General features: G+C 41.6%; 1 protein-coding gene across 2 annotated transcripts in view; it reads right to left on the reverse strand.

Moving 5' to 3' along the window:
• PGM5 (phosphoglucomutase 5) overlaps positions 1-24,831 on the reverse strand; it is a 185,185-nt gene that overhangs the window by 144,286 nt on the left and 16,068 nt on the right. For both annotated transcript variants that reach the window (XM_047830922.1, XM_047830921.1), the window contains exons 2-6: positions 19,763-19,925; positions 13,170-13,316; positions 9,590-9,715; positions 5,586-5,776; positions 4,828-4,982 (exon numbers count right to left, since the gene is read on the reverse strand). In XM_047830922.1, coding sequence (XP_047686878.1) covers positions 4,828-4,982; positions 5,586-5,776; positions 9,590-9,715; positions 13,170-13,316; positions 19,763-19,925 — 782 coding nt within the window. The remainder of the gene's footprint in view (positions 1-4,827; positions 4,983-5,585; positions 5,777-9,589; positions 9,716-13,169; positions 13,317-19,762; positions 19,926-24,831) is intronic.

The raw sequence follows: 24,831 nt of genomic DNA on the forward strand, positions 1-24,831 counted from the left end.
TCATTAAAAAAAAAAAAAAAAAACCAACTATATGGCAAACCTTGCCCAAGACAAAAATTTGAAACTGTATTTATTTCACCTAAGAAGAAAGGAGCTCATTAAGTATCCATTATGAGAATCCACCTGGGAACTGCACAGCAGATCAAATACCCAAAACAAATCACCACGTCAGAGCCCCACAGAATTCTGGATCCCAACCAGCAAGCATGAATAATCCTTTTAAATGGTCACTTATGTATCAGAACAGGCCCTTTGTGAAATGTCTAAGCAAGGCCTCTCCTTTCTGACTGAAACAGAGTTTTATGGGGATGGAGGGGAGCAAGTGAAATCAAGAACCACCAGGAAATATCCGGGAGAAAAGAGGACACATGGTTTTTGTTGCCAGAAAAAAACCTGCCTCTCCTGGCCAGGGTTTGGGAAGTTGCTGGCTATCCCCCAGGAGAGTTGGGCAATATTCTGAACTAGTTTCTCAGGGACCATCTTGATCCAGGAGTAGTTACTGGGCAGATGCAATCACAAACCAGAAGACCTAGTTTCAAATCCTGGGTCGCTTTCTGATTAGCTGTATAACCGTGTACAAGTCACTTCACCTCTCTGATACTTGGTTCACCATCTTTAAGATGGCGAGAGTAATGCCTACCCAATTACCCACTAAATTTGTGCAAAGATCAAGTGAAATCAAATGTACGGAGGTTCTTTCTAAATTATAAGATTATGTATAAGTGGAAGGTGATATTATCAAATACACTCCCATAGTATTAAGTAACCTACATAGCAATCAGGATCCTGTAATTACACGCTGAGCCCTCAGTGTTTAAAGATGGTTCCATTTTGCCTTGTTCTCTACAGTTTTATTGAATCCTTTTCCCCCCCCCGCCCCCGCTTTTAAGGAAGGATATAAGCAAAGGTAAATGGGAAAGAATGTGGAATAATACACCCTCTTCTTTGGTACTGCTAGGCCCTGAGTTTAGATTATCATCATGGGCTTGATATCAATATCCCCTGAGGGAGAGAAATAAAATGGGGGGCATCCAAGAGACTCTTCCCGGTGGAAGAATCCAAGTTCAAGTGACAAAAAAATCAGTTGTATTTCTAATTGCTAGCAGCAAACAACTGGCAAATTAAACTTACAAACCTCTTCCACTTATAATAGCATCAAAACATAGAAAATTTTACTCAGAAATGAATTTAACAAAAACAGTGTGAGACCTCTACAGTAAACGATAAAACATACATAAGAGAAGTTAAACTACAAAGTATGTAAGAGAAATTAAAGACTGCTAAGTAAAGAGAGAGATAAACCACATTTGTGAACTGGAAATTTCAATATTCGTAAAATGCAATTCTTCTCAGATTATTCTATAGATTCTACCCATTCCTCAAACCCTAAGAGGCTTTGGTAGAAATCGACAAGCTGATTTCTGAGTCTGATTTCTGGCTGAGTCGGTTGAGCGTCCAACTTCAGCTCAAGCCATGATCTCACGGTTCGTGAGTTCGAGCCCCACGTCAGGCTCTGTGCTGATGGCTCAGAGCCTGGAGCCTGCTTCAGATTCTGTGCCTCCCTCTCTCTCTGCCCTTCCCCCACTCATATTCTATATCTCTCTCTCAAAAATAAATAAAAACATTAAAAATAAATAAATAAAATAAAATGGGTATAGAAATGCAAAGGACCAAGGCTATATCATTTTTCTAATTTGGCCAAGAAGAAAAAATACTGGGGGGATTCCCCTGATTTCAATACCTACTTTAAAAGTTTAATAATCAAGACAGTGTAATATTGGCATAAGAATAGGCAAAAAGATCAATAAGACAAAATAGAGAATCCTGAAACAGACCCAAACAGATATGGTCAACGTTTTTGTTTTTTTTTTAACAAGGCACCAAGGGGAAAGAAAATTGTTTTTCAATGAGCAAGGCTGAAACAACAGGACATAGGGGAGAAGTTAACTTTGACCTCTGCCTTCAACCCACACAAAAATTAATTCAAAATCTTCATAGACTGAAATGTGAAGATTAAAACTACAATGATTCTAGAAGAAGACATAGGGAAGACATCTTTCTGACCTCTGGGTAAGCAAATATTTCTTGTAGAGGACAAAAAGTATAAACTAACTATACAAGAAAGTATTAATAAACTAAACTTCATCAAAATTTAAGGGGTGCCCGGGTAGCTCAGTTGGTTAAGCATCCCACTTCAGCCCAGGTTATGATTTCATGGTTCGTGAGTTCAAGCCCCGCATCAGGCTCTGTGCTGACAGCTCACAGCCTGAAGCCTGCTTCGGGTTCTGTGTCTCCCTCTCTCTGACCCTCCCCTGCTCGCACTCTGTCTCTCTCTCTTTCTCAAAAGTAAAAAACATTAAAAACAATTTTTTTTTAATTTAAAACTTCTGAGCTAAATGGCGGATGGACATTAAGAAGGGCCCCTGTTGGGATGAGCCCTGGGTGTTGTATGTAAGCAAAAAATCTCTGGGTCCTACCCCGGAAAAAAATACTACACTGTATGTTAACTGACTTGAATCTAAATAAATAAAATTTAAGAAAATCAAAACTTCAGCTCATCAAAAGGCACCATTAAAAATATGAAAAGCCAAGCAACAGGCAGGGAGGAAATATTTGCAATACATACATCTGACAAAAAAAACATGATCCAGACTCTATAAAGAACTTCTATAAATTAATAACAAAAGATAACCTAATTTTTTAAATGAACAGATACACTTAGCATATGAAAATGAGCTCAACATCACTAGTTACTACAATGATGCAAATCTAAACCAAAAGAAAAGAGAAAATTTCAATGCACAGAAGGACTCCTTGGCAGGAGTCTCCCAGGACGTGAATGTGTATTGGGGGCTTTTGTTTTAAGGACTACAGTATCTTTCTGACTTGAAGCCTGTGCAAAGGGCTTTCCCCCTCACCCTTCATCAGAATGAAACCACAAATAACCAGCTACTCGTAGGAACAGACAGCAAAGACTCAAGGAGACTGGAGACTCAGAGTGACTTCAGTTCAAGAGATGTCTGTCCACCCCACCCCAGCAGATCTTGCTTTTGGTTTCTCTCTGCTAAAACATCTGCTTCTCAACAAGCTGCTGACTCAACCAGGGTCTTGACACAAGGACTGCTTAGAGTCAAAGGGTACAAAGATTCCTAGGATAGAAGCAACAGAGGACTGGTTTCTCTAGAGGATACTGAACCAAATAGGCATTAAACTGTGTCCTAGATACACCTGCTCAGGCAAGAGAAACAAAAGCAAAACTACACTATTGGGACTACACCCAAAGAAAAGCTCTTGCACAGCAAAGGCAACTGGTAACAGAATAAAAAGGCAATGGACTGAATGGGAGAAGATATTTGCAAACGATATATACAATGAGGGGTCAATATTCAAAAGATATAAAAAACTTACACAACTCAACACAAAAAAAAACACACAAATAATCTAATTAAAAGTGGGCAGGAGGGGCACCCGGGTGGCTCAGTCAGTTAGGCGTCCGGCTTCGGCTCAGGTCACGATCTCACAGTTGGTGAGTTTGAGCCCCACATTGGGCTCTGGGCTGACAGCTCAGAGCCTGGAGCCTGCTTGGGATTCTGTCTGTCTGTTGTCTGTCTATTTCTCTCTCTCTGCCCCTCCCCCGCTTCAACTCTGTTCCTCCTTCTCAAAAATGAATAAACATTAAAAAAAAAAAAGTGGGCAGAAGACCTAAACAGACATTTTTCCAAAGAAGACATACAGATGGCCACAGACGCATGAAAAGATGCCCAACATCACGGATCATCATGGAAATGTAAATCAAAACCACAATGAGATGTCACTTCACATCTATGAGAATGGCTAGAATAAAAAAGACATGAAATAACCAGTGTTGGTGAGGATGTGGAGAAAAAGGAACCCTTGCACACTGTTGGTGGGAATGTCAATTAATACAGATACTGTGGAAAACGGTATGAAGGGCTCTCAAAAAATTAAAAATACAATTACCATATGATCCAGTAATTCCACTACTGGGTGTTTACTCATAGAAGATGAAAACACTAATTTGAAATGATATCTGTACCCCTGTATTTACTGCAGCATTATTTATAATAGACAGCCAAGATACAGAAACAACCCAAGTGTCCTTCCAGAGATGAAAGGATAAAGAAGAAAGGGCATATATGTAAATGGAATATTCCTCAGATGTTAACTACAATGTGATATAACACTAAGTGAAATAAGTCAACTGAAGAAAAACAAATACCATATGATTTCACTCATAGGTGGAATTTAAGAAACAAAACAAAAAAAGAAAGAGAGAAAGAGAGACAAACAAACAAAAAAAACCAGACTCTTAAAAACAGAGAACAAACTGATGGTTGCCAGAGGGCAGGTAGGTGGGGGGATGGGTGAAAGGGGTGAAGGGGATTGAGAGTATACTTAATTATGATGAGCACTGAGTAACATATATAATTGTTGAATCACATTGTGGACCTGAAACTAATATACCACTATATGTTAATTACACTTCAATTAAAAAAAAAAAAAAAGGAAATGATACTTTGCACTCACTGGAATTGCCAAAGTAGAAGAGATTGACAAAAAAGAGTGAGACACAGGGATCGGATCCATCCGTCAAGTTCCCGCAGCTAAGCAGCGGCAGAACCGGGAATCCAGTTCAGGCCACCTGATGCTTCACGTCCCTATCAAGCACACTACATGCGTCTCTAAGTTCCCCCACTTCCATCAGTTCCCCCCGGAGTAGGGGAGAATGAGGGACAGTTACCCACAAAGGGGACAGTGACGTCAGAAGCGTACCGTAACGTTTTCCACGGTGACATCCTTGCTTACCTGTCCAGGGCCGTGCTGGTGGGCATGCTCCTCCCAAACCCTCGCACCCCCATCTGCCGGAAATATGGAATGCAAGAGAGGTTGGCAGCAATGATGGCCAGGGAGTCAGAAGGGCTCACAAAGAAGCCATTCTGGCCGAGGATCATATAACGGTCCTGTGGGAAAGAATGTGTGAAAACGATGAGACAGAGCCATCTGCTGCTAGCAGCCCGTTCCCACCAGCAGCACAAGCTTCTTTACTGCCCTCCTATATTTAAACAACCTCCAACAACTTGAATGAGGCTACAGGGGGCATGAGAAACCTTTTAAATTCCTGAGTCCTGGAGGGCCCATGATCTTGGCCAGCTAGCAATGTGTTCAACCTGGTGAACTGTGGATGACGACCTTGAGCTTCCGTAGCCCCCGTGTGCTTTATTTCACACTTTCCCCAAAACACAATGGAGAACGACAGTTATTGCTGAAATAGCTGTTGCCTTCATGTGGCGCTTTCAACGAAAACAACCATACAGAGAGATTTATTGCATGAATTTTTTTTTTAAGACATAACCTTTTTTCACAGCATAAGGCTAACCTAGAACTAGGAAAAGCAAAAGCTATTTAATTGCAATATGGAAGAGCATTAAACGGAAGAACAGATGCAGAGCCCAGTTAGGGTTCAAATGCGCCATATGTCAACCGGCCCCAGGAATTCTCTGGCTTCCAGGGGCGGGCTTATTACATGGCAAAAGGGTGAGCAGGCAGAGAACTTTCCTACTTACCCCATCAGCATCAAATGCCGCTCCAAATCCATATTCCCCTCCTTTCATAGCTTCCAGAAGGGTTGTTGCGTATGTCAGGTTTGGGTCCGGATGCTGCCCCCCGAAATCTTCCAGGGGGACACAGTTTATTGCAGAATTGGCTGGGGCTCCCAGCTCGTCACACAGGACTTTTCTCACATAGGGTCCCATAACTGAAAAGAGATAGACGCAGCAATATGAAATCTTTAAAGAAACCCCCAAATGTCTTCTATCCTGGGTAAAACAAGACGGGCAATTTAAGAGCACAGAATAAATAAATTCGCCAAGCTTTTTCGAGACACAACACAGAGGAATACGTCAGCTGACATTCACTGAGCACCTAATATGTGCCAATGACTATGCTGGGCAGTTACATAATATTTTTCTCCAAAACTTTTCTAATATGTTGCCAGAAAGAAATCAACTGCTTAATAATGATCCATTGTGTGCAGCTTTTTATGTACTGAAAACTTGAGCTAAATATATGCAAAAGCACTAAAAGGCTCCAACGATGTTCTTTGTCTCTGCAATCACTTTGACTCTGTCAAGTATATAATTAGACACTGTAAACCACTGTAGCATATAAAACGAAGCATATTTTACAAAAAAAGTGCTAAGGGATGGTGTTTTCCAGTTCAACACACATTTATGGAGTGCCTACCATGGAATCCCAATGTTAAGAATGGAAGGCATCATTGGGGCGCCTGGGTGGCTCAGTCAGTTAAGCATCTGACTTCAGTCCATCTCATGATCCCACGGTTCATGAGTTTGAGCCCCGCGTCGGGCTCTGTGCTGACAGCTCGGAGCCTGGAGCCTGCTTTGGATTCTGTGTCTCCCTCTCTCTCTGCCCTTCCCCCACTTATGCTCACACTGTACCTCTGTCAAAAATAAAAATTAAAAAAACTTAAAAAAAAAAGTGGGGCACCTGGGTGGCTCAGTCGGTTGAGCATCTGACTTCGGCTCAGGTCATGATCTCGTAGTTCACAAGTTCGAGCCCCACATCAGGCTCTGGGCTGACAGCTCAGAGCCTGAAGCCTGCTTTGGATTCTGTGTCTCCCTCTCTCTGCTCCTCCCCCGCTCATTCTCTCTCTCTCTCTCTCTCTCTCTCTCTCTCTCTCTCTCTCAGAAATAAAGAAACTTTAAAAAAAAATTATAATAGAAAAAAAAAGAATGGAAGGCAACATATTCAAGGGGTGCAAAGCACACAGTCCCTACATTACTGGGCTCTTAAAGCAGTGGTGGGATGAGTGAAATCGACAGGTGAGTGAATGCAATAGTGAGACTGGTGCTATTCAATGTATATTTATGAAATAATTAGATCTAACGGCTTAGAAGAAACAACCACAGGTAAGGTTTCAAGAAGGAGGTAGCATTTCCAAGAAGACTTGAAGAAAGAACATAGAGATGGGGCTGGGGATGTCATCCAAATGGAAATGATATTATAAAAAAGGGAATAGAGCCAGAGCACACACATACAGCACATCTGGGGACCAGCATGCAATCCTGTTGGCTGAAATATATGTAAAGCATTGCTTTCCATTTATTTTCCACTGATAAGATGCAAACGTCAAATAGGGAACATCTTTTGACTTTGCATTTTAGGTTTCCTTTGGAGAACCAATCCTTTCCCCATCTCAGTTCTTATAATACAGACATGACTAAATTCCATTTCCCCCAAGGCTGAGAAGGTGACCTAGATGTGCCCAATCAATGCCCTCCATCCACAGTGATTGATTCAGAGATGGACATATAGTGCAACCTAGGCAATGAGGCTCAAAACCAGCTATATTATTCAAACTATTTAGAAAGAGAAGCTGTATTCCCTCTAGGCCAGATAATGAATGCTAGGGCAAGAACCTGAAAGATCTTTTTCTGGGGAATATGATTGGCCCAATAAGAAAGAACTAAACAGCCCACACAAATGACCTTAGAGTAAAGCCCATGGAGGACGAGCTCTCCACATGAGCTCTGATCTCCCAATAAAAATTTTAGTGCCTCATTCTTAAACATGCCAGACAGCCAAGGATCACCAAACTTTTGGAAAATGCAATTAACATGAGATCAAAACAAAAAGCATAAAGAAAAACCTGGAGGAAACAGAAACTATAAGGAGAAGAAAAATTTTTAAATATATACCAGCAATATTTTAACAGAGATTAATAAGATATGATAAAATGGCTAAAATTAAAAAGACTGAGAATACCAAGAGAGGACATGGAAAAAGTGAAGCCCTCATACACTGATGGTGGTGCAAATGGCACAGCCACTTTAGGTAACAGTTTGGCGGTTTCTTATAAAGAGAAATATGCACTTGTCCTATGACTCAGAAATCTCAGATCTAAGACAAATGAAATCAAGTAACACATAAAGACGTGTTCACAAATGTTGATAGGAACTTTGTAGAAGCCAAAACCTAGAAACAACCCTAACCGTATCACCTGGTGAATAAATAAACAAACTGTGGTTCATCCATACAATGGAATCCTACTCATTGGTAACAAGGAACCACTCCTGATATATACAACACCACGAATCCGTCTCCAAAACTTTACGTGCGTGAAAGAAGCCTAAAATAAAGGGGTATATATTTTGTGCTTCCATTTACATGGCTTTCTGTAAAGGGCAAAATTATAGGGGCAAAAGCAGATGAGTGATTTCCAGGAGCTATGGGTTAGGATAAGGGGTATGATTACAAAGTGCCACAAGGTAATTTTCTAGAGTGGGGGAAATTCTCTATATCTTGATTGTCATAGTCATCACATGACTGTCGACTTTTGTGAAACTTCATCAAACTGTATGCCTAAAAGATGTCAGTTTTACCACGTATAAATCAGTAAACCTGACATTTAAAAAGTATGGCACTCAGGAAACATGAATAGGCCCACTATTTTTTAAAAGAGATTATTTGGAAATGAAAAAACAGTTTTTGGAAATTAGAAATATGATAGTGGAACTGAAAAACTTAATGGGAGGGCTTAGAAAAAAAGTTAAGGAAATCTCCCAGAAAGTAGCACAAAACAAAGAAAAGGAAAATAGGGGTGGCGGGGGAGGTGTAGAGGAGAGAATAGGAACACTAAAGAATCAGTCCCTTAGGTCTAATACCTAAACAATAACCATTCTGGAAGGAAAGGAAAGAGAAAATAATAGAGGAAATCGCTCAAGAAGTAATTTAAGAAAATGTTCCAGAATTAAAGGATACAAGTTTCCAGATTAAGAGGATCTCCCAAGTACCCAGCACAATAGAAGAAAATAGTCCCACATTAAGACCCATCAGTACAAAAGGTAGGAACAGTAATGATAAGCCAAAGACCCTAAAAGCCTCCAGAGAAGAAAAAGCAAAGATTTCATACCTGGATTAAAAATCAGAATGGCATCAGATTTCTCAAATTCAATACAATTGGCTATAAGGCAATGGAGCAATGCCCTCAAACTTCTGAAGGAAAGTAACATCCATCTTAAATTTCTATATCTAGACAAATAAATATCCCATGAGAACAAGAAGAAAAAAAAAGGTATTTTCAGATATGCAATGACTCAACACATTCAGCTCCCATCAGGTTTCTCTCCGAGCTCCTGAAGAATCTGTTCCTCCAAAACAAGGAGGTAAATCACAAAAATGGAAGACAAAGGATGTGGACATAAGGAGAGTCAACATGAGAAAGGGGTAAAGAGAATTACTAGAATGATGATAAGGACAACAACAACTCAAGAGAGCAACCAGTGCAGAGGGGAGCACATCAGAGATCTCCAGGAACATGAAGTGAGAAGATATAGATCCTGGGAGAGTATGGGGATTAAGAGTTATGATAGTGTAGACACTGGACGCCAATCTTACCAAAATGATGATATAATTAGTGTATCTGAACACACACACATTGTGTGAATATCCATGAACCCAATCTTCCTCCTAATCTCAGAAACCCAACATGGGTAGAGGCCTCTTCAACATTTCTTGGCCACCAATTGGGAGAAGACCACGAACTTACCTCCGTGCATCGCATCAACTCGGATCTTCAGTTGGCCAGGCCCTGTCAGCAAACTCTTGATGGCATTAAAGTCAAAGATGGTCCGAAGGAGGTTGAGATAGATATCTACTGGGTCCACTATCTCCACTAAGGATAGAAAAGCAAAAGGAAACGTCAATGACCATACCCACAAAGTATACTTGGGAACGAAAAGAAGAATCACTACCCTAAAAGCATGAAGTTCCGATCACAGTTCCATCAGAACCCTACACATTATGTGGGAAGCCAAGCGCCCATTTGTAGGCTAAGTCACAAATTAAGGCACAATCAAGATCCTACACACTTTTCAGGCTATTATTGGGTATAAATAGTACAAGTTATACGTCCTTCTTTGCACATGAAAAATCAACCACAAAATAAAGTCGTTCGGATAAAAACTACGCCCTCTTATCCCACCATCCTTCTAACACCTCCTCCCCAAAAAATGCACACACCCCAATGCTAAGAGGCACCTGGGCACACCCTGTTCCTCTCCTGTGGGGGTTAGCCAAACAATGACTCAGCAGGCTTGGAACAAATCAAGGAGTGACTTCAGTGATCCCTATTTTCTAAATGCCTTTGTGACCACCAGATCCAGGGTTGGAATTGGTGACGAAGGATATATTCTTGAGTTTGTGTGAAGTCTCTCGTGTGCCCAGTCCAGTCCCAATTTCAGGGTGAATGCCAGATACTTAGAAACCCTCGTTAAACACAAATGTTCCTCAATGTCTGTTACCACCCGATGACCAGGAATCCAAAACTAGTCTTTTCCAGTTATTTGACAGATACACAAAACCCAAAACACATTACATTTTTCAGACTTGGCCATCAGCATGTAATTAATACTGAGAAAGTACTTTCCCTAGAATAGTAAATATTTGACTCTTTAGGCACTAAAATTTGTCCATAAGCCCTGCTTTTAAACTCATACTTATGTTGAAATGTATGGATGTTGTCTTTCAAATTTTTCAAATTCTGAAATATTAAACCTGGTAAGATATTATCAATCCGTCTTTAATAATTTTCAGTAAATCCAGGCATAACATTTAATGGATAGAATTTAAAAATATTTTCTAGTGTTTTATTTATTTTCGAGAGAGATAGAGAGTGCGTGCAGGGCAGGGACAGAGAGAGAGGGGAACAGAAGATCTGAAGTGGGCTCTGTGCTGAGAGCAGCAAGCCCAATGTGGGGCTCGAACTCACAAACTGTGACATCGTGGCCTGAGCCGAAGTCAGATGCTCAACTGAATGAGCCACCCAGGCACCCCTAATGGATGGAATTTTAATATTCTATATGAAACTGTCTCATCATCTTGTCAAATACAAATCTGAAAATATTTTTCCTTGCACTTAAATCAATGTAGTATGCGTGCCCATTCATATATACTGTAATTAGTTTTTAATGAACACAAAATGGTTTGTGTTCACTAAAAAGTAATCCTTTGGGGCGCCCGGGTGGTTCAGTTGGTTAAGCGTCTGACTTCAGCTCAGGTCATGATCTCACGCTCCGTGAGTTCGAGTCCCGCGTCGGGCTCTGGGCTGACAGCTTGGAGCCTGGAGCCTGCTTTGGATTCTGTGTCTCCCTCTCTCTCTGCCCCTCCCCTGCTCATGTTCTGTCTCTGTCTCAAAAATAAATAAAAACATTAAAAAAAAATTTTTAAGTAATCCTTTGACATGAGGGGGATATTAATTATACAATAAACTAAGTAATTAATAAAGCAACGACTAATCTTTTGACATGAGGGGGATATTAATTTGTACAATAAATCAAGGATTTATACGAAATGTAGACCTAAAAATGGTTAAGATGGAAAAGTTTACGTTATGTATATTCTACCACAATAAAAAAATAATAATTTATAAAACAAAGGTTATGTCCTAAATACGTTAGAAGTCTTACTCACTCTATAAGATACGAGAATATTTTTGGCAGTTTCATTCCGGTTCTTTAATTCTTGAACCGCTTGCCCAAACATACTTGGTATTCATAGCAGATAACACATGGTAAACAGAAATGTAAAAAACAAGGAAGTAGAATTCAGTGAAAACTGAAAGTTCGCATCAAGTAGTTCATGCTCTTGACCCTTTAAGGGGAAATGCCAAGGAATGGACGTGTTTCCAATTAACTCAAGCCTTGCTCAACATTTAAAGCAGCAAGAACACAGCACATAGATCATCCCAAACACTCATCCCCAAATTCTTCCTGGAAGCCAAGGAATTCTTCTGCCCACCTCCTGGTATCCGGAGCATTTGAGAAAACTCAGCACACTAGCAATGGGGCTGCAGCAACTGCCTGACTCTGAGCTCACCAAAGACACGGGGGTCTCTGGAACAACCATAAAAATCGTGAAGGAACCAAAAATCAATAAATCAATAACAACTGCTTCCTGACGGTAACGCCTGGTTTTTCCCAGTCACTTCCCTGTCCAGTTTTCCCAAATGTATGTACGCAAGCATGTTTAAGTCATTTTGTTTCACGTAATAGTTGATTGTTGTCGATAGTTGTCAAGACATCGTGTGCGCATGTGTGTGTGCGTGTGCACGCTCCCAGCTAGATTTACAAAAGGAGGCACATGGCTTCCAGTATCACGTGGCTTTCAGTCAATGTCTGCCGATTGGCTAAGCAAGCAATGGATTCAAAATCCTTCAAGAAAAAGGCAGTCGTGTTAGCTTAACAGTGTGACCCCGCAACAGTCCATTTCAAGGTTTTCTCTGTCCCACAAATGCCATGTGCCTGTCAGCCAGGCATTTCATCCTTTTAGCTAAGTCAACTAAAGACAACACCTTAACACAAACTGTAGTCAAGCTTATAGGGCACTAAAGGAGTAAATAGTTGGCTTTATCGCTAATTGTATGCCTTCTAGGCAAAAGCAGTAAGATAAAAGAGAGGGGAATAATAATATGCGTATATATGATATTGATGGTATTATACGGTTCAATATTAACCCACAGATTTAAAGGTTATAATCTGAGTACTCCAGAAGTTTTAGTCACTCTACGGTATAGGATATTTGGGGCAATTTCATTCTGTTCTTTGCCTAACTCCATTCAGTACTTACTGAGTTCCTTTGTAAAATCTCCTAACGCAGTACTTGCTATAGAATAGGTGACTACTTGTGCATTGAATCAAGTTGAATGGCATGGTTCTGGCTTGGAAAAGAAATGCCTACCTTCCATGGGCTATTTTAAGAACCCCACTACCTTGTTGAGTCTCTCCTCAACTGTTTAAGGCATTCCAGCATCTTCGCCTTAATTGATTAGAAAAGCAAAGACATGTTTTGGCAATTCACAGACTATCCTTGGAACGCTATAACGGAGTCAGCCATGACATTTTTCCTCTACTGAAAGTGATCTTGGGTTTAGAAAGTCATTTTCGAAAGTTGCCAGTTCTGAAGATCTTGGCTGCTCTGACTTCTCGGTGCACCACAGTCGTGGTACATCTATTTCTCAAAAATCAATCCCCAAATGGACAATCCAAACGCTTTAATGTGTGCCCTCCCCTGCAGAAGATAGAGTCACCCCCATTCACGGAGCTATTCTTTTTCAAAATATAATCTATTACCTCTGAATGGCTTGAATTTGTTCTCCAGGTCAAATTCTTGTCTTCCAAGCCGAGATAGGTCGATTCGAAGATCAGGACATATGGCGTACTCCTCAATTGTCTTGCTGATCTGATAGATTTTGTCGGAGACCACATCTGGGGCAGGACCTAACACGTGAAAATAGCGCGTCACCCAAAAGAAATTTTTTAAAAGGTGTCTGCAGTTTCAATCAGAGATGTGTCATCTCCTTCACCGCCAAGCAAAAGAAAGGTGCATTTGTTCTCCAAACAGTGGACAAACAGTTCACAGTTCGGTTAGCCTCTGTATTCCTTATGCTGTATTCATCCATGATGGAGGAAATTTGGTCAGCCTCACCTGTTCTACGTAGGCTAATAACCCACATGTTTGTTTGTCTGAATCCGCTTCTGAGTAATGATACATCTTCCCTAAAAATAGTTTCACACCTGCTAGGGAGACCCGGTTATGTAATCTGCTTTATTCAGGATATGAGACATCAATGGGATATGCACTTGACACAAGTGAGGGATCCCAGATTTAAACTGCAGCCTCCTAAGTGCATCTAGAGAAAGAAAGTATGGCTTCTACTCCCAGGTCTGCTGCCTTGTTGAGGCAGCTTACCAGGGTCAACTATTTCCCCAAACTCATGCTCTCTAGTGACTTCCAAGTTTTTAAAAGGAGGTTAAAGCGGGGTGCCTGGTGGCTCAGTCAGTTAAGCTTCTGACTCTTGGTTTCGGCTCAGGTTACGATCTCATGGTTTTGTGGGTTTGAGCCCCGAATGGGGCTCTGCACCGGCAGCACAGCCTATGCTTGGGATTCTCGGTCTCTCTCTTTCTCTGTCCCTCCCCCACTCACTCTGCCTCTCTCAAAATACATAAATAAAGTTAAAAACTTTTTTAAATAGGGGCGCCTGGGTGGCTCAGTTGGTTAAGCGTCCAACTGCGGCTCAGGTCATGATCTCACAGTTCGTGGGTTCAAGCCCCGCATCGGGGCTCTGTGCTGACAGCTCGGAGCCCGGAGCCTGCTTCGGATTTTGTGTCTCCCTCTCTCTCTCTGCCCCTCCCCTGCTCATGCTCTGTCTCTCTCTCGCCTTCAAAAATAAATAAATAAATAAATAAATAAATAAATAAATAAATAAATAAATAAATAAATATTTTAAAAATTAAAAAAAAACTTTTTTAAATAAATGAAATGAGGTTTAAACAAAAAATATTTGATCCATTTCCTTATAAAATCAAAAGGACAATTAGGTTGTGATACACTTTAAATGAATAGAAAATCAACAATTCGTCCTCTGTTTTTCTTTTCTTTTTAATTTTTACATCTTAATGCAAGTCACTTTAGATTTTTTGCAACAAGTTTGGGAAATCAAATGAGTACACTCAATCAAATGAGTACACTGAGATCTAAAATATAAATGATAGACAATAGATGGGTTGTGTATGAATTACCCAACTATATTATAACTTTCAACTGAAGAGAAATCTAGAAATAATTTCTTTTCTATCCTAATCCTTAGAGCTACACTGTCTAATACAATAGCCAGCTGTGTCCCTCACTTTTAAACAGTCCAAATTTTAATGACAAAGCACACCTGTTTCCAAAAGGAAAACAGCTTCTAGAATGTTGGTTTTCTTTTTTTTTTTTAATTTTTTTTTCAACGTTTATTTATTTTTGGGATAGAGAGAGACAGAGCATGAACGGGGGAAGGGCAGAGAGAGAGGGAGACACAGAATCGGAAACAGGCTCCAGGCTCTGAGCCATCAGCCCAGAGCCAGACGCGGGGCTCGAACTCACGGACCGCAAGATCGTGACCTGGCTGAAGTCGGACGCTTAACCGACTGCGCCACCCAGGCGCCCCTAGAATGTTGGTTTTCTATGATGCCTATCAGCCACTCACATTGTTACCCTCACAGTTCATCAGCAACCTCTGTAGCTGCTGACAACTTCCAAGTTCCTTGACGTCATCTACTCCGATGACTTTTCCTCTTCATTTTAGCCAATGGCTGGCAGAGTCATACCTGAAGTATTGTTGTCGCTTGAAATCCTTTCAAAAATATCAAATTTGGTTGTCCTCAGCCCATAAATTCCTTATCTGCCAGCCACCCTACTCTGTACCTCTGCTGAACCTGCTCATTCCTATACTAATGCTCGTCATCACCTGATTAATCACAGGCTAGTGGTCCATTCTAGTTTCCATGGTCTCTTATCCCAGGCAAGACCCTCTGGTCCACCATTTGAGTCATACCTTTGTCAGCATAATAACATGAGCCAACCTTTACTGAAACTTACATACACCGCATTTCACACTTTATATGGAATTGGGCACTCACAAAAAGCAGATGAAGGAAGAATTCTTATTATCCTCATTTTCCAAATGGGGAAACTGAAATTTGAAGAAGGGGGGAGACCCTTAACCAAGGTCCCATCACTGGTAATTAACAGAGGCTGGATTTTGAATCCTAATAGTCCGATGGCAGCTCAGACATCCGTAATGAGTACAAGCCCCCCCGAGGCCGTGCCAAGCCCACGCTGCCATTCCCCAACCCTGGGACATTGCCATCACCTTCCCCCACTGCTGCCATTCCCAGACTCCCACACATTGCTGGGGGCAGTGACAAAATAACACCGACTGCTTGCCCCTAAGAATGAGGCTGCTTCACTGCACAACTTCCTACGAATTCTCAACAAATTTTCCAGAGTACCTTTTACAAAATATGTTCCAAGTCCCTTCTTTATCCTTGTCCCATGATCTGAGCAGGCAACCTTTCTTCTTACTTTCTTTTTGCATAGATCTAGGAACTATTTCCCCAGACTTCCATTCTGCACCCCTCAGAGTTGCTTCCTTCCCCATTTCCTTGCCTTCTTATTCAAATGTTCTGCCCTCTTCTCCGAATCTAGGCTCTGAGTGAGCGCCACAGCTTACTGATTCTGTGACATGGTGTTAAGTTTTTGAAACCATTTTATTCCTCAGTCACTTCATCGGGCTGTTAGGAGGATTAAGGGAGACAATGCATGTAAAGGTCGGACTATGGTGCCCGGCACATTGTAAGATTCAAAAAACATCCAGTATTTTTATTACTGATTCCATTTCCCCTCTAGCATCTTCCCCTATACTTAAAAACATGCTCACAATGGTCCTGTGCTCTAAATCCATTTTAAAAGCAACACAGTTCCAGGGACACCTGGGGGGTTCAGTTAGTTAAGCGTCAGACTCTTGATTTCGGCTCAGGTCATGATCTCCCTCCCCATCATGAGTTCAAGCCCCGCGTTGGGCTCTGCACTGAGCACGGAGCCTCCTCGGGGTTCTCTCTCTCAGCCCTTCCTGCTGCTTATGCTCTGTCTCTCAAAATAAATAAATAAACACAAAATAAGATAAGATAAAATAAGAAGATAAAATAAGATAAAATAAAATAAAATAAAATAAAATAAAATAAAATAAAATAAAATAAAATAAAATAAAAACAACATAGTTCCAGATGCGTCCCATTTCCCTGAGTGCGCCTACTAATTCCATAAAATGTATCTGTATGGCACACAATGAAAAGAGGTGAATGCTTCTCCCGAAAAAGAACTTATGGTAAAATTCATTCTACTTTGAGTGGGAAGAAACCAACTGAATCTCTCTATGCCATCAGGAATGTGAGCTTCGTTAATGATGCCAAGGCATGGAAACATGAAGAATTAAGTGTAAGAGAGGGACTTTCAATAGAGTCAAAGGCTAAATGATAAACTCAATCCCCTCCCTCTATGGCTGAGTAGGTCTCACTTCCTCCTATAATTTAGTCTACAAAATGGGTATTTAAATAATATCTTCTCCCTTTATGCCGCACAGGATGTCATCGAGATGACTGAGGTGTTCTTACAAGATATGAAACCAAACATAAATTCCAAATGCTTACTTGAAATCCATTGTTTAGTTTGGCAACTTACATATCGTATTTCTCTGCAAACTCCCATTTTCTGAGCCCATTCGATTTCTTGCGTTAACAGCATATAAAATATCTGAATACTGCCTGTTTTTTCCTGAAATTCTCAGTACCTGTTGCAAGACTAGATGTGGTCCTAGGTGTGATTTTTAATGAAGGAGAGCTTCTCCCATCACGGGACACTTTGTAAGGTGTTCTGCGGGTCTTTTTTTTTTTTTTTTTTTTTTTTTTTTTAACACTTGATGGGAGTGAAGTTCCTTTGCTTGGATAATGTCCCAAATGGCTGTAGGAAGGGGGAAATAATAAATATTGCCTTCAGATTCATAAAAGTAACTGCTGTTGGTTAAAAATCAGCTCCTACCCACCTATAATAGCAGACTCAGGGTTCAAGATTAAAATTTAGAGACTTGACGAGCAGATGGAAGGCATGGTTCTGGGATGAATCCTGTTCTGGGATGAATCCTGTTCTGGGATGAAACAGCTATAAATAACATTTTGGAGGCAACTGGAAAAATTTCAATATAGATTAGGTTTTAGAGGATGTTAGGGAATTAGTGTTATTTTTGTTAGGCCTGATAATGTAGTTATGTAGGAATAGGTCTTTCTTTTGAAGAGATGTATTCAGAAATATCTAGGTGTAAAATGTCTTCATGCTCTAATTTACCTTAAAATCTTTTAGGGGAAAAAAAAGCGCAAAATGGAAAAACAAATAATGGACACAAGCTACCCATTTATTATTCTCCTTAACTTAATATGTGTTTAAAATTGTGTTTCGGGGCGCCTGGGTGGCTCAGTTGGTTAGGCGACCGACTGGCTCAGGTCCTGATCTCACAGTTCGTGGGTTTGAGCCCCACATCGGGCTCTGTGCTGACAGCTCGGAGCATGGAGCCTGCTTTGGATTCTGTGTCTCCCCCTCTCTCTGCCCCTCCCCTGATCATGCTCTGTGTCTCTGTCTCTCAATAATAAATAAACATTAAAAAAAATTAAAATTGTTCTTCTAATTCACCCCTATATATATAAACCACCCCACAAAGACCTCCAAACTATAAATATCTGTTAATATAAGAAAAAAGTGGAACGATCATAAGCATTTCAGTGAGACAAAGTCAACGCTATAGGAAAGAGGAAGTCTATGAGTTACGTTAAAAACTCATTTGTCTGGCTTTGAGCAGCCATGTGAACTTGAACAAGAGCCTCTTGGGGATTTGATTTGTTCATCTGCCAAATAACAGGAATGGTCTAAATGACTTAGAGTAAGTTCCTACTTTAAACTCCAGAGCCCTTCTAGGGGTGCATGGGTGGCTCAGTTGGTTAAGCATCCGACTTTGGCTCAGGTCATGATCTCATGACTTGTGGGTTCAAGCCCCACATTGGGCTCTGTGCTGACAGCTCAGAGCCTGGAGCCTGCTCTGGATTCTGTCTCCCTTTCTCTCTTCCCCTCCCCCACTCACACTCTGTCTCTCTCAAAAATAAATAAACATTAAAAAAAATTCTTTTTTTAATCCAGACCCCTTCCACATCAGATAAGCACCAATTATTCAACCATTTGACTGTGCTAAGAAGTACAGAGGCGCAAAACACCAAATAGGTTCGAGATCTCATTAGGCCACCTCAAGCGTTGTGGGGTTAGTTTTATATGTCAACCTGACTGAGCCCCACAGTGCCCAGATATTTGGTGAAACCTTATCCCGGGTGTGTCTGTAAGGGGGTTTCTAGAAGAGATTAGCATCCAGGACACTGTGTAAAGTGCCCACTACCGGTGGCCTCATCTGAGAGCCCACTGAGAGCCTGGACAGAACAAGAGGCTGAGTAAGGGAGAAGTCACTCTCCCTGTCTGGCTTCAAGCTGAGACAGTGGTTCTCTCCTGCCTTTGAATCTGAACCTGGTCTCGGACTGGAACTTCCACCATCAGTAGTGCTGTTTTTCAGGCCTCGGGACTCAGACTAGAACTCTGCCATCGCTCTCCTGGGTCTACAGTCTCCAGACTTGTCAGCCTCCATAATCATGTGAGCTAACTCCCTCGCTGGGCCCGGGGCAGGTGTGGCTGTGGGTAGGCCCTTTAAGAGCCATCCCTCAGTTTGTCATAGTCCTCAGGTTGAGGGCACGAGCCAGATGGTCTTCAAAGCCAGATGTTTTGGGGGGCGCATCTCTCGAGTACCAGTCTTAAAAGGTGGGGTGCCCAAAGTAGAGTACAAACCCTCCCTTTCTTGGGGAGACTCTCTAGGTTTTCTGTTCTCTCCAGAGGGTGGATCATTTCACCGGTGGTGGGTTTGTGTCCCAGCCTCTTCAACCCACTTCGAAGTGGTTTCCCTCTCACTTGCCCTATGGAAAGGGGTTGCTGTGCTAGTTTTTAGGTTTTGGTTTTTGTTTTTCAGAGGCAATTGTTCCATATATCGGTAGATTCGGTGTGTCCATGGGAGGAGGTGAGTACCAGATATTCCTACGTTGTCATGTTGAACGGGAACCCAGCCAATTCCTTATAATAAATCTCTTTATAGCCTACTGGTTCTGTTCCTCTGGAGAACCCTAAGACAGATCCCTCACTGGAACTTTCTGAGCCACTTCCTCTCCACCTTGCTCGTCTACCATCAGAGAGTCATTGTAAGACTACAATAACCTAAGAGGACAGAAACCGTGAAGATTAAGGTATCCTCTAAACTACATACCTCCATTGGCAACATTGAACTTCACTCCAAACTCTCCAGCTGGTCCCCCAGGGCAGTGGCTGGCTGTTAGAATGATTCCACCGGCGGCCTTGATCTTTCTGATAATGCAGGAAACAGCAGGTGTCGACAAGATGCCATTCTGTCCAATAATCAGTCGTCCAATCTAGATCAGCCAAGGAAAAAAATCAATCCAGTTACACGGGATCAAAGGCATTTCAATGGGAAGTGCCCCAGGCTCTGTTAACACACAGTCAATCACTTGCAAAAGGCATAGAGTGGGCTTTGGGTTAAGGGGTAAAGGAGAGCTCTGGCATTGCCTCCTGCCCAGTATCTCCAACACCAGTTGGGGCACCCACATGTAGCAGCCAACTATTAAGCTGTAAATTGGACCTGCCCCATTGATTTTTAGTAGTTTGAAACATCCACTTTATATCTATATACAATTTATTGTCAAGTCAGCTAACATACAGTGTATACAATGTGCTCTTGGTTTGGGGGGGTAGATTCCCATGGTTCATCGTTTACATACAACACCCAGTGCTCATCCCAACAAGTGCCCTCCTCAATGCCCATCATCCACTTTCCCCTCTCCCGCCCCCACCATCAGTGCTTAGTTTGTTCTCTGCATTCAAGAGTCTCTTATGGTTTGCTTCCCTCTCTGTTTGAAACTGTTTTTCCCCTTCTCTTCCCCCATGGTCCTCCATTAAGCTTCTCAAGTTCCACATGAGTGAAAACATGATATCTGTCTTTCTCTGAATTATTTCACTTAGCATAATACCTTCCAGTTCCTTCACATTGTTGCAAATGGCAGGATTTCATTCTTTCTCATTGCCAAGTAGTATTCCATTATATATATATATATATATATATATATATATACACACACACACACACACACACACACACCTCTTTATCCATTCGTCAGTTGATGGACATTTGGGCTCTTTCCATAATTTGGCTATTGTTAAAAGAGCTGCTATAAACATTGGGGTACATGTGCCCCTCCAGTTCTGACGACCAAAGGGTTAGCATGAAGGTTCTTAGAACCTTAGAACCTTCATGAAGGTTCCTCTACACAAGAGGTTCTTAGTTTGTTACTGGCTTAGAAACTCTGCACATGAACATGCTAGAAATTATAAGAAAAAAGAAATGTAGGTTTTCTCTGCTTCATCCCCTTCTTCTCTCTGCCTGAGCACAAATTCATACAGAAGAGTCCTGGCTTCCTATAGCCTTTTCGTCAGCAGGTGTATTTGAATGCACTCAGAACAACCGCTCTTATGAAGGCAAGAATTTTATTTCTGCCACTGACAGTGTGTGTTGGGACACTGGAGAAACTATCTGGCCATGCTAGGCAGAGATCTGGAAGTCATCCATGGGTGTGGCCAGAGTCTTTCTGTAGCTACTAAGCTGAATTTTAAAAAAGAAAGCCACATAGCCCTACAGAGTATTACTCGGTATGCTTTGTCTTAAAATAGAGACCAATGTCATCTAATCCCGTGGTTCTCAAATGTTACTACAATTCAGAATCCCTAAGGAAGCCTTCAAGTTACCAATATTCAGACGGCATCTCAGACTAATTATACTGGCCTATCTAGGAGTAGGTCAAGGCTTCATAGTCTTTAAAGCTCTACAGGTGATTTCAATGTTCAGTTGAGCCTGGTGATCAAACCCCCTTGTTACTCGAGGGACCAGCAGCATGGGCACCACCTGTGAGCTTGATAGAACTGCGAACAAACTCTAGCATTGCTAGAAGTAGGTCACCGACCAAATATGACAATGAGGGAAGACACAGAAAAAAATGTGCAAAGAACAAACACAAGAGCTCCAAGAACAACAGAGTCCTGGGACGATTTAGTATAGAAAGACCCACAACATCCTCAGAGTACATATTTTCAAGTGGAGGAGACAGACCATAAACAGCCTAATAATAATATTTGCTAGTCAGATATGTATTAGGAAGGAAATCAGCAGGGTTCTGTGATAGAGAATAGTGGGGTGTCAATTTCAATAATAGCAATAAACATGGCGATCATAATAGCCGTGCAATGGGAATTCCTAGAAGGCTTTAAGCAGTGGAAGTGACCTGATATCATTTACATTTTAAAAGGTCACAGGATGAGGGGCGCCTGGGTGGCTCAGTGGGTTAAGCGTCTGACTCTTGATTTTGCTCAGGTCATGATCTCACAGTCACGAGATGGAGCCCCACGATGGACTCCACGCCTGAATGCAGAGCCTGCTTGGGATAAAACAAATAAATAAACATTTAAAAAAAAAAATAGATCACAGAACGAGCAGTCCAAACGACCTTTTTAAAAAGCAAGTTGGGGGGCGCCTGGGTGGCGCAGTCGGTTAAGCGTCCGACTTCAGCCAGGTCACGATCTCGCAGTCCGTGAGTTCAAGCCCTGCGTCAGGCTCTGGGCTGATGGCTCAGAGCCTGGAGCCTGTTTCCGATTCTGTGTCTCCTCTCTCTGCCCCTCCCCCGTTCATGCTCTGTCTCTCGCTGTCCCAAAAATAAATAAACGTTGAAAAAAAAATTTTTTTTAAATAAAAAATAAAAAGCAAGTTGTATCATGTCAGCAAAAGGTTTCAATGACTTTTGCACCAACCCAAAGTAAAGCCAAAGTTGTCAACGTCCTCTGTAAGCCCTGCAACACCTGATGCCCTCCGCTGTCCTCCTTCCTCTGCTCTAGCCGTACTGGCTGGTTTACCATCCCTCAGACACATCAAGCATGATCAGGGCCTTTGTCTTTGCTCTTCCCTCTGCTTAGAACTCTCTTACCCAGATATTTGCATGCCTGCCTCCTTCTATCTTTTGGGGTTTCTGTCCCAATGTCAACTAATCAGAGACAGCACCCTTGACAGACCTGTATAATACAGCACCCACACATTCCTAATTTTCCTATTGCCCTCTCCTTCGTTTAGCCTGTTTTAATCTTCTGTAGTATGTATATTACCACCTAATACTTCCCATTATTATTCATTTATTTCCCTGCTTTATAGAAGCTCTAAGGTCTTTGTTTTCTTCACTGCTATATTCTGACAATCTAGAACAAACCTATTATGTAGTAAGAACACAATTAATATGTTGAATTAATTCACTGGAAAAACGAACGGCTGCTATGTGAAGAATGCATTAGAGTGATGAGCCGAAAGATCAGGTGGAAGGCTATCACAGCAGAGCTGAGTATGGATAGTCTTGGACTAGGCAAGAGACAGGAGAAATGAAATGAAGAGATTCTATTTGAGATTTTGGAAGAGGGAGAATGAAAAGAACATGTAGTTGGAATGAAATACGGAAGACTGGAACTCTGGTAGCCAGCCTTCAAGATGGCGCCCAGTGACCCTTGCCTTCTGGTAGTGGGGTCTTTGCGCAGACCCTCCCACACCAACAGGGCAGAACCGCATGGTGAGTAGAACACTGAAGAACTGAGAGTGTGTGGCTTCCAAGGTGAGGCCATACATGACACTGTCGCTTCCGTCTTGCTCTCTTGGATTGTTGACTCACTCTACAGGGGACCAGCCATTCTGTCATGAAGACATGCAAGGAGCCCTGCATAAGCACCCATAGGGAGAGGAACTGACAGCCAGCGGCAACTAGCCAGCTGTGCGAGTGGATCATCTTGCAAAGGATCCTCCGGTCCCTGTCAAACCTTCCTATGAAAAAGACCCCAGGAGTATGTGACTGTGACCTCATGAGAGTCCCCAGGTGAGAACAACCTATCCAGCTGTGAGCCAAATTCTCACCTATCTAGCTGTGAGCCAAATAAAGATTCGTGATCATTTTAGGCCATCAGTTGTGTCATAATTTCTTGCACAGCAATGAACGACGAATACAAGGGCCAGTGAGGGGAAGAATCCACTCCCAGATTACTACCTTCAATAACTTAATGGGTGATGGTGTCATTTATCAAGATGGGAAAGACACAGGGACAATAATCACACTAGTCACCGCCCTCAAGGAATAAGTCTGTAGATTCACGACTCTGAAAAACATTTGTAACCTTTGCTCGCAAATTTCTGTCTCTCCCACCTTTTTAGAATTGCTCGTAAAGAAACCATCTTTAAGGGGGGGGCGGGGAGAGGAATGTGTGTGTATTCTTACAGTGGTATTCGTTAGAAGTGAAAAATTAAAAACAATCTTTATAAATAAGAGAGAATAAATAATGAAGGACCTATCAAGTAAAGCGTGATGCACCAACATATAGAATATTCCTCAGCCATTTTAAAGGGTAATTACCAAGGTTGTGCAGCTGTGGTAGACTTGGTTCACAGCCCACAAAACGTTATGATCTGCTTCCACAGGACAGACGTGTCACTGAATAGCACCCCCCTCCAGCCCCCAGCCAGGGGCTACATTTCCCAGACCACCCTTGCATCTAGTGTGGCCACACGACTAATTTCACAGCAGACGATAAACGAACAAGAGAAGGGAACAGAAGTAACGCCTGTGCCTTCTGGGCCAAAGATGGTGAGAAACAGATCTACCTCATGTGCCTAGTTCCTCTTCCACAGACTCCGTGCAGGTGAACGCGCGGCTCTAGGAGAGACAGAGCCACAAGATGGAAGCCAAGAATCTTTGCTCAACAGCCAAAACCCTCTGACAGGGGTGAGACATAACTCTCCACTGTGTTTAAAGGCAATAAAAGTTGTTTACTGTTAAAAAGGCTTACTTGCTATAACAAATGACATTTTCTTAAATGGTATAGAAGGAACAAAGACAACGCTTTAATGCTAAATCAAAAACGCCGAATACAAAGTAAGTGTTACGCTATTACGACAATGTAAAGTTCTATATGCCTTGTGACCAGGACTTGGAAAAAATACAAAAATAAATAGGTACAACTCATTTGTTAAGTAGTCAAGATTATAGACCAACTTTATATCTGAAATGAATCTCAATGATTTCTTTTTTGAAAAGGTACTATATATTCTGTTTAAGAACGTTCATGTGAGAAAAAAAAATACTTGAATAAAAATTCACCCTTTAACATTCTGGTTATCACTGATTAACAGAAGATTAAGTTCGGATTATCTGGAAATTTTACCCAGGTAGCCCTGCTCATTAAACC

Source organism: Prionailurus viverrinus, chromosome D4, assembly GCF_022837055.1.
Source record: "Prionailurus viverrinus isolate Anna chromosome D4, UM_Priviv_1.0, whole genome shotgun sequence".
Classification (NCBI taxonomy): Eukaryota; Metazoa; Chordata; class Mammalia; order Carnivora; family Felidae; genus Prionailurus; species Prionailurus viverrinus.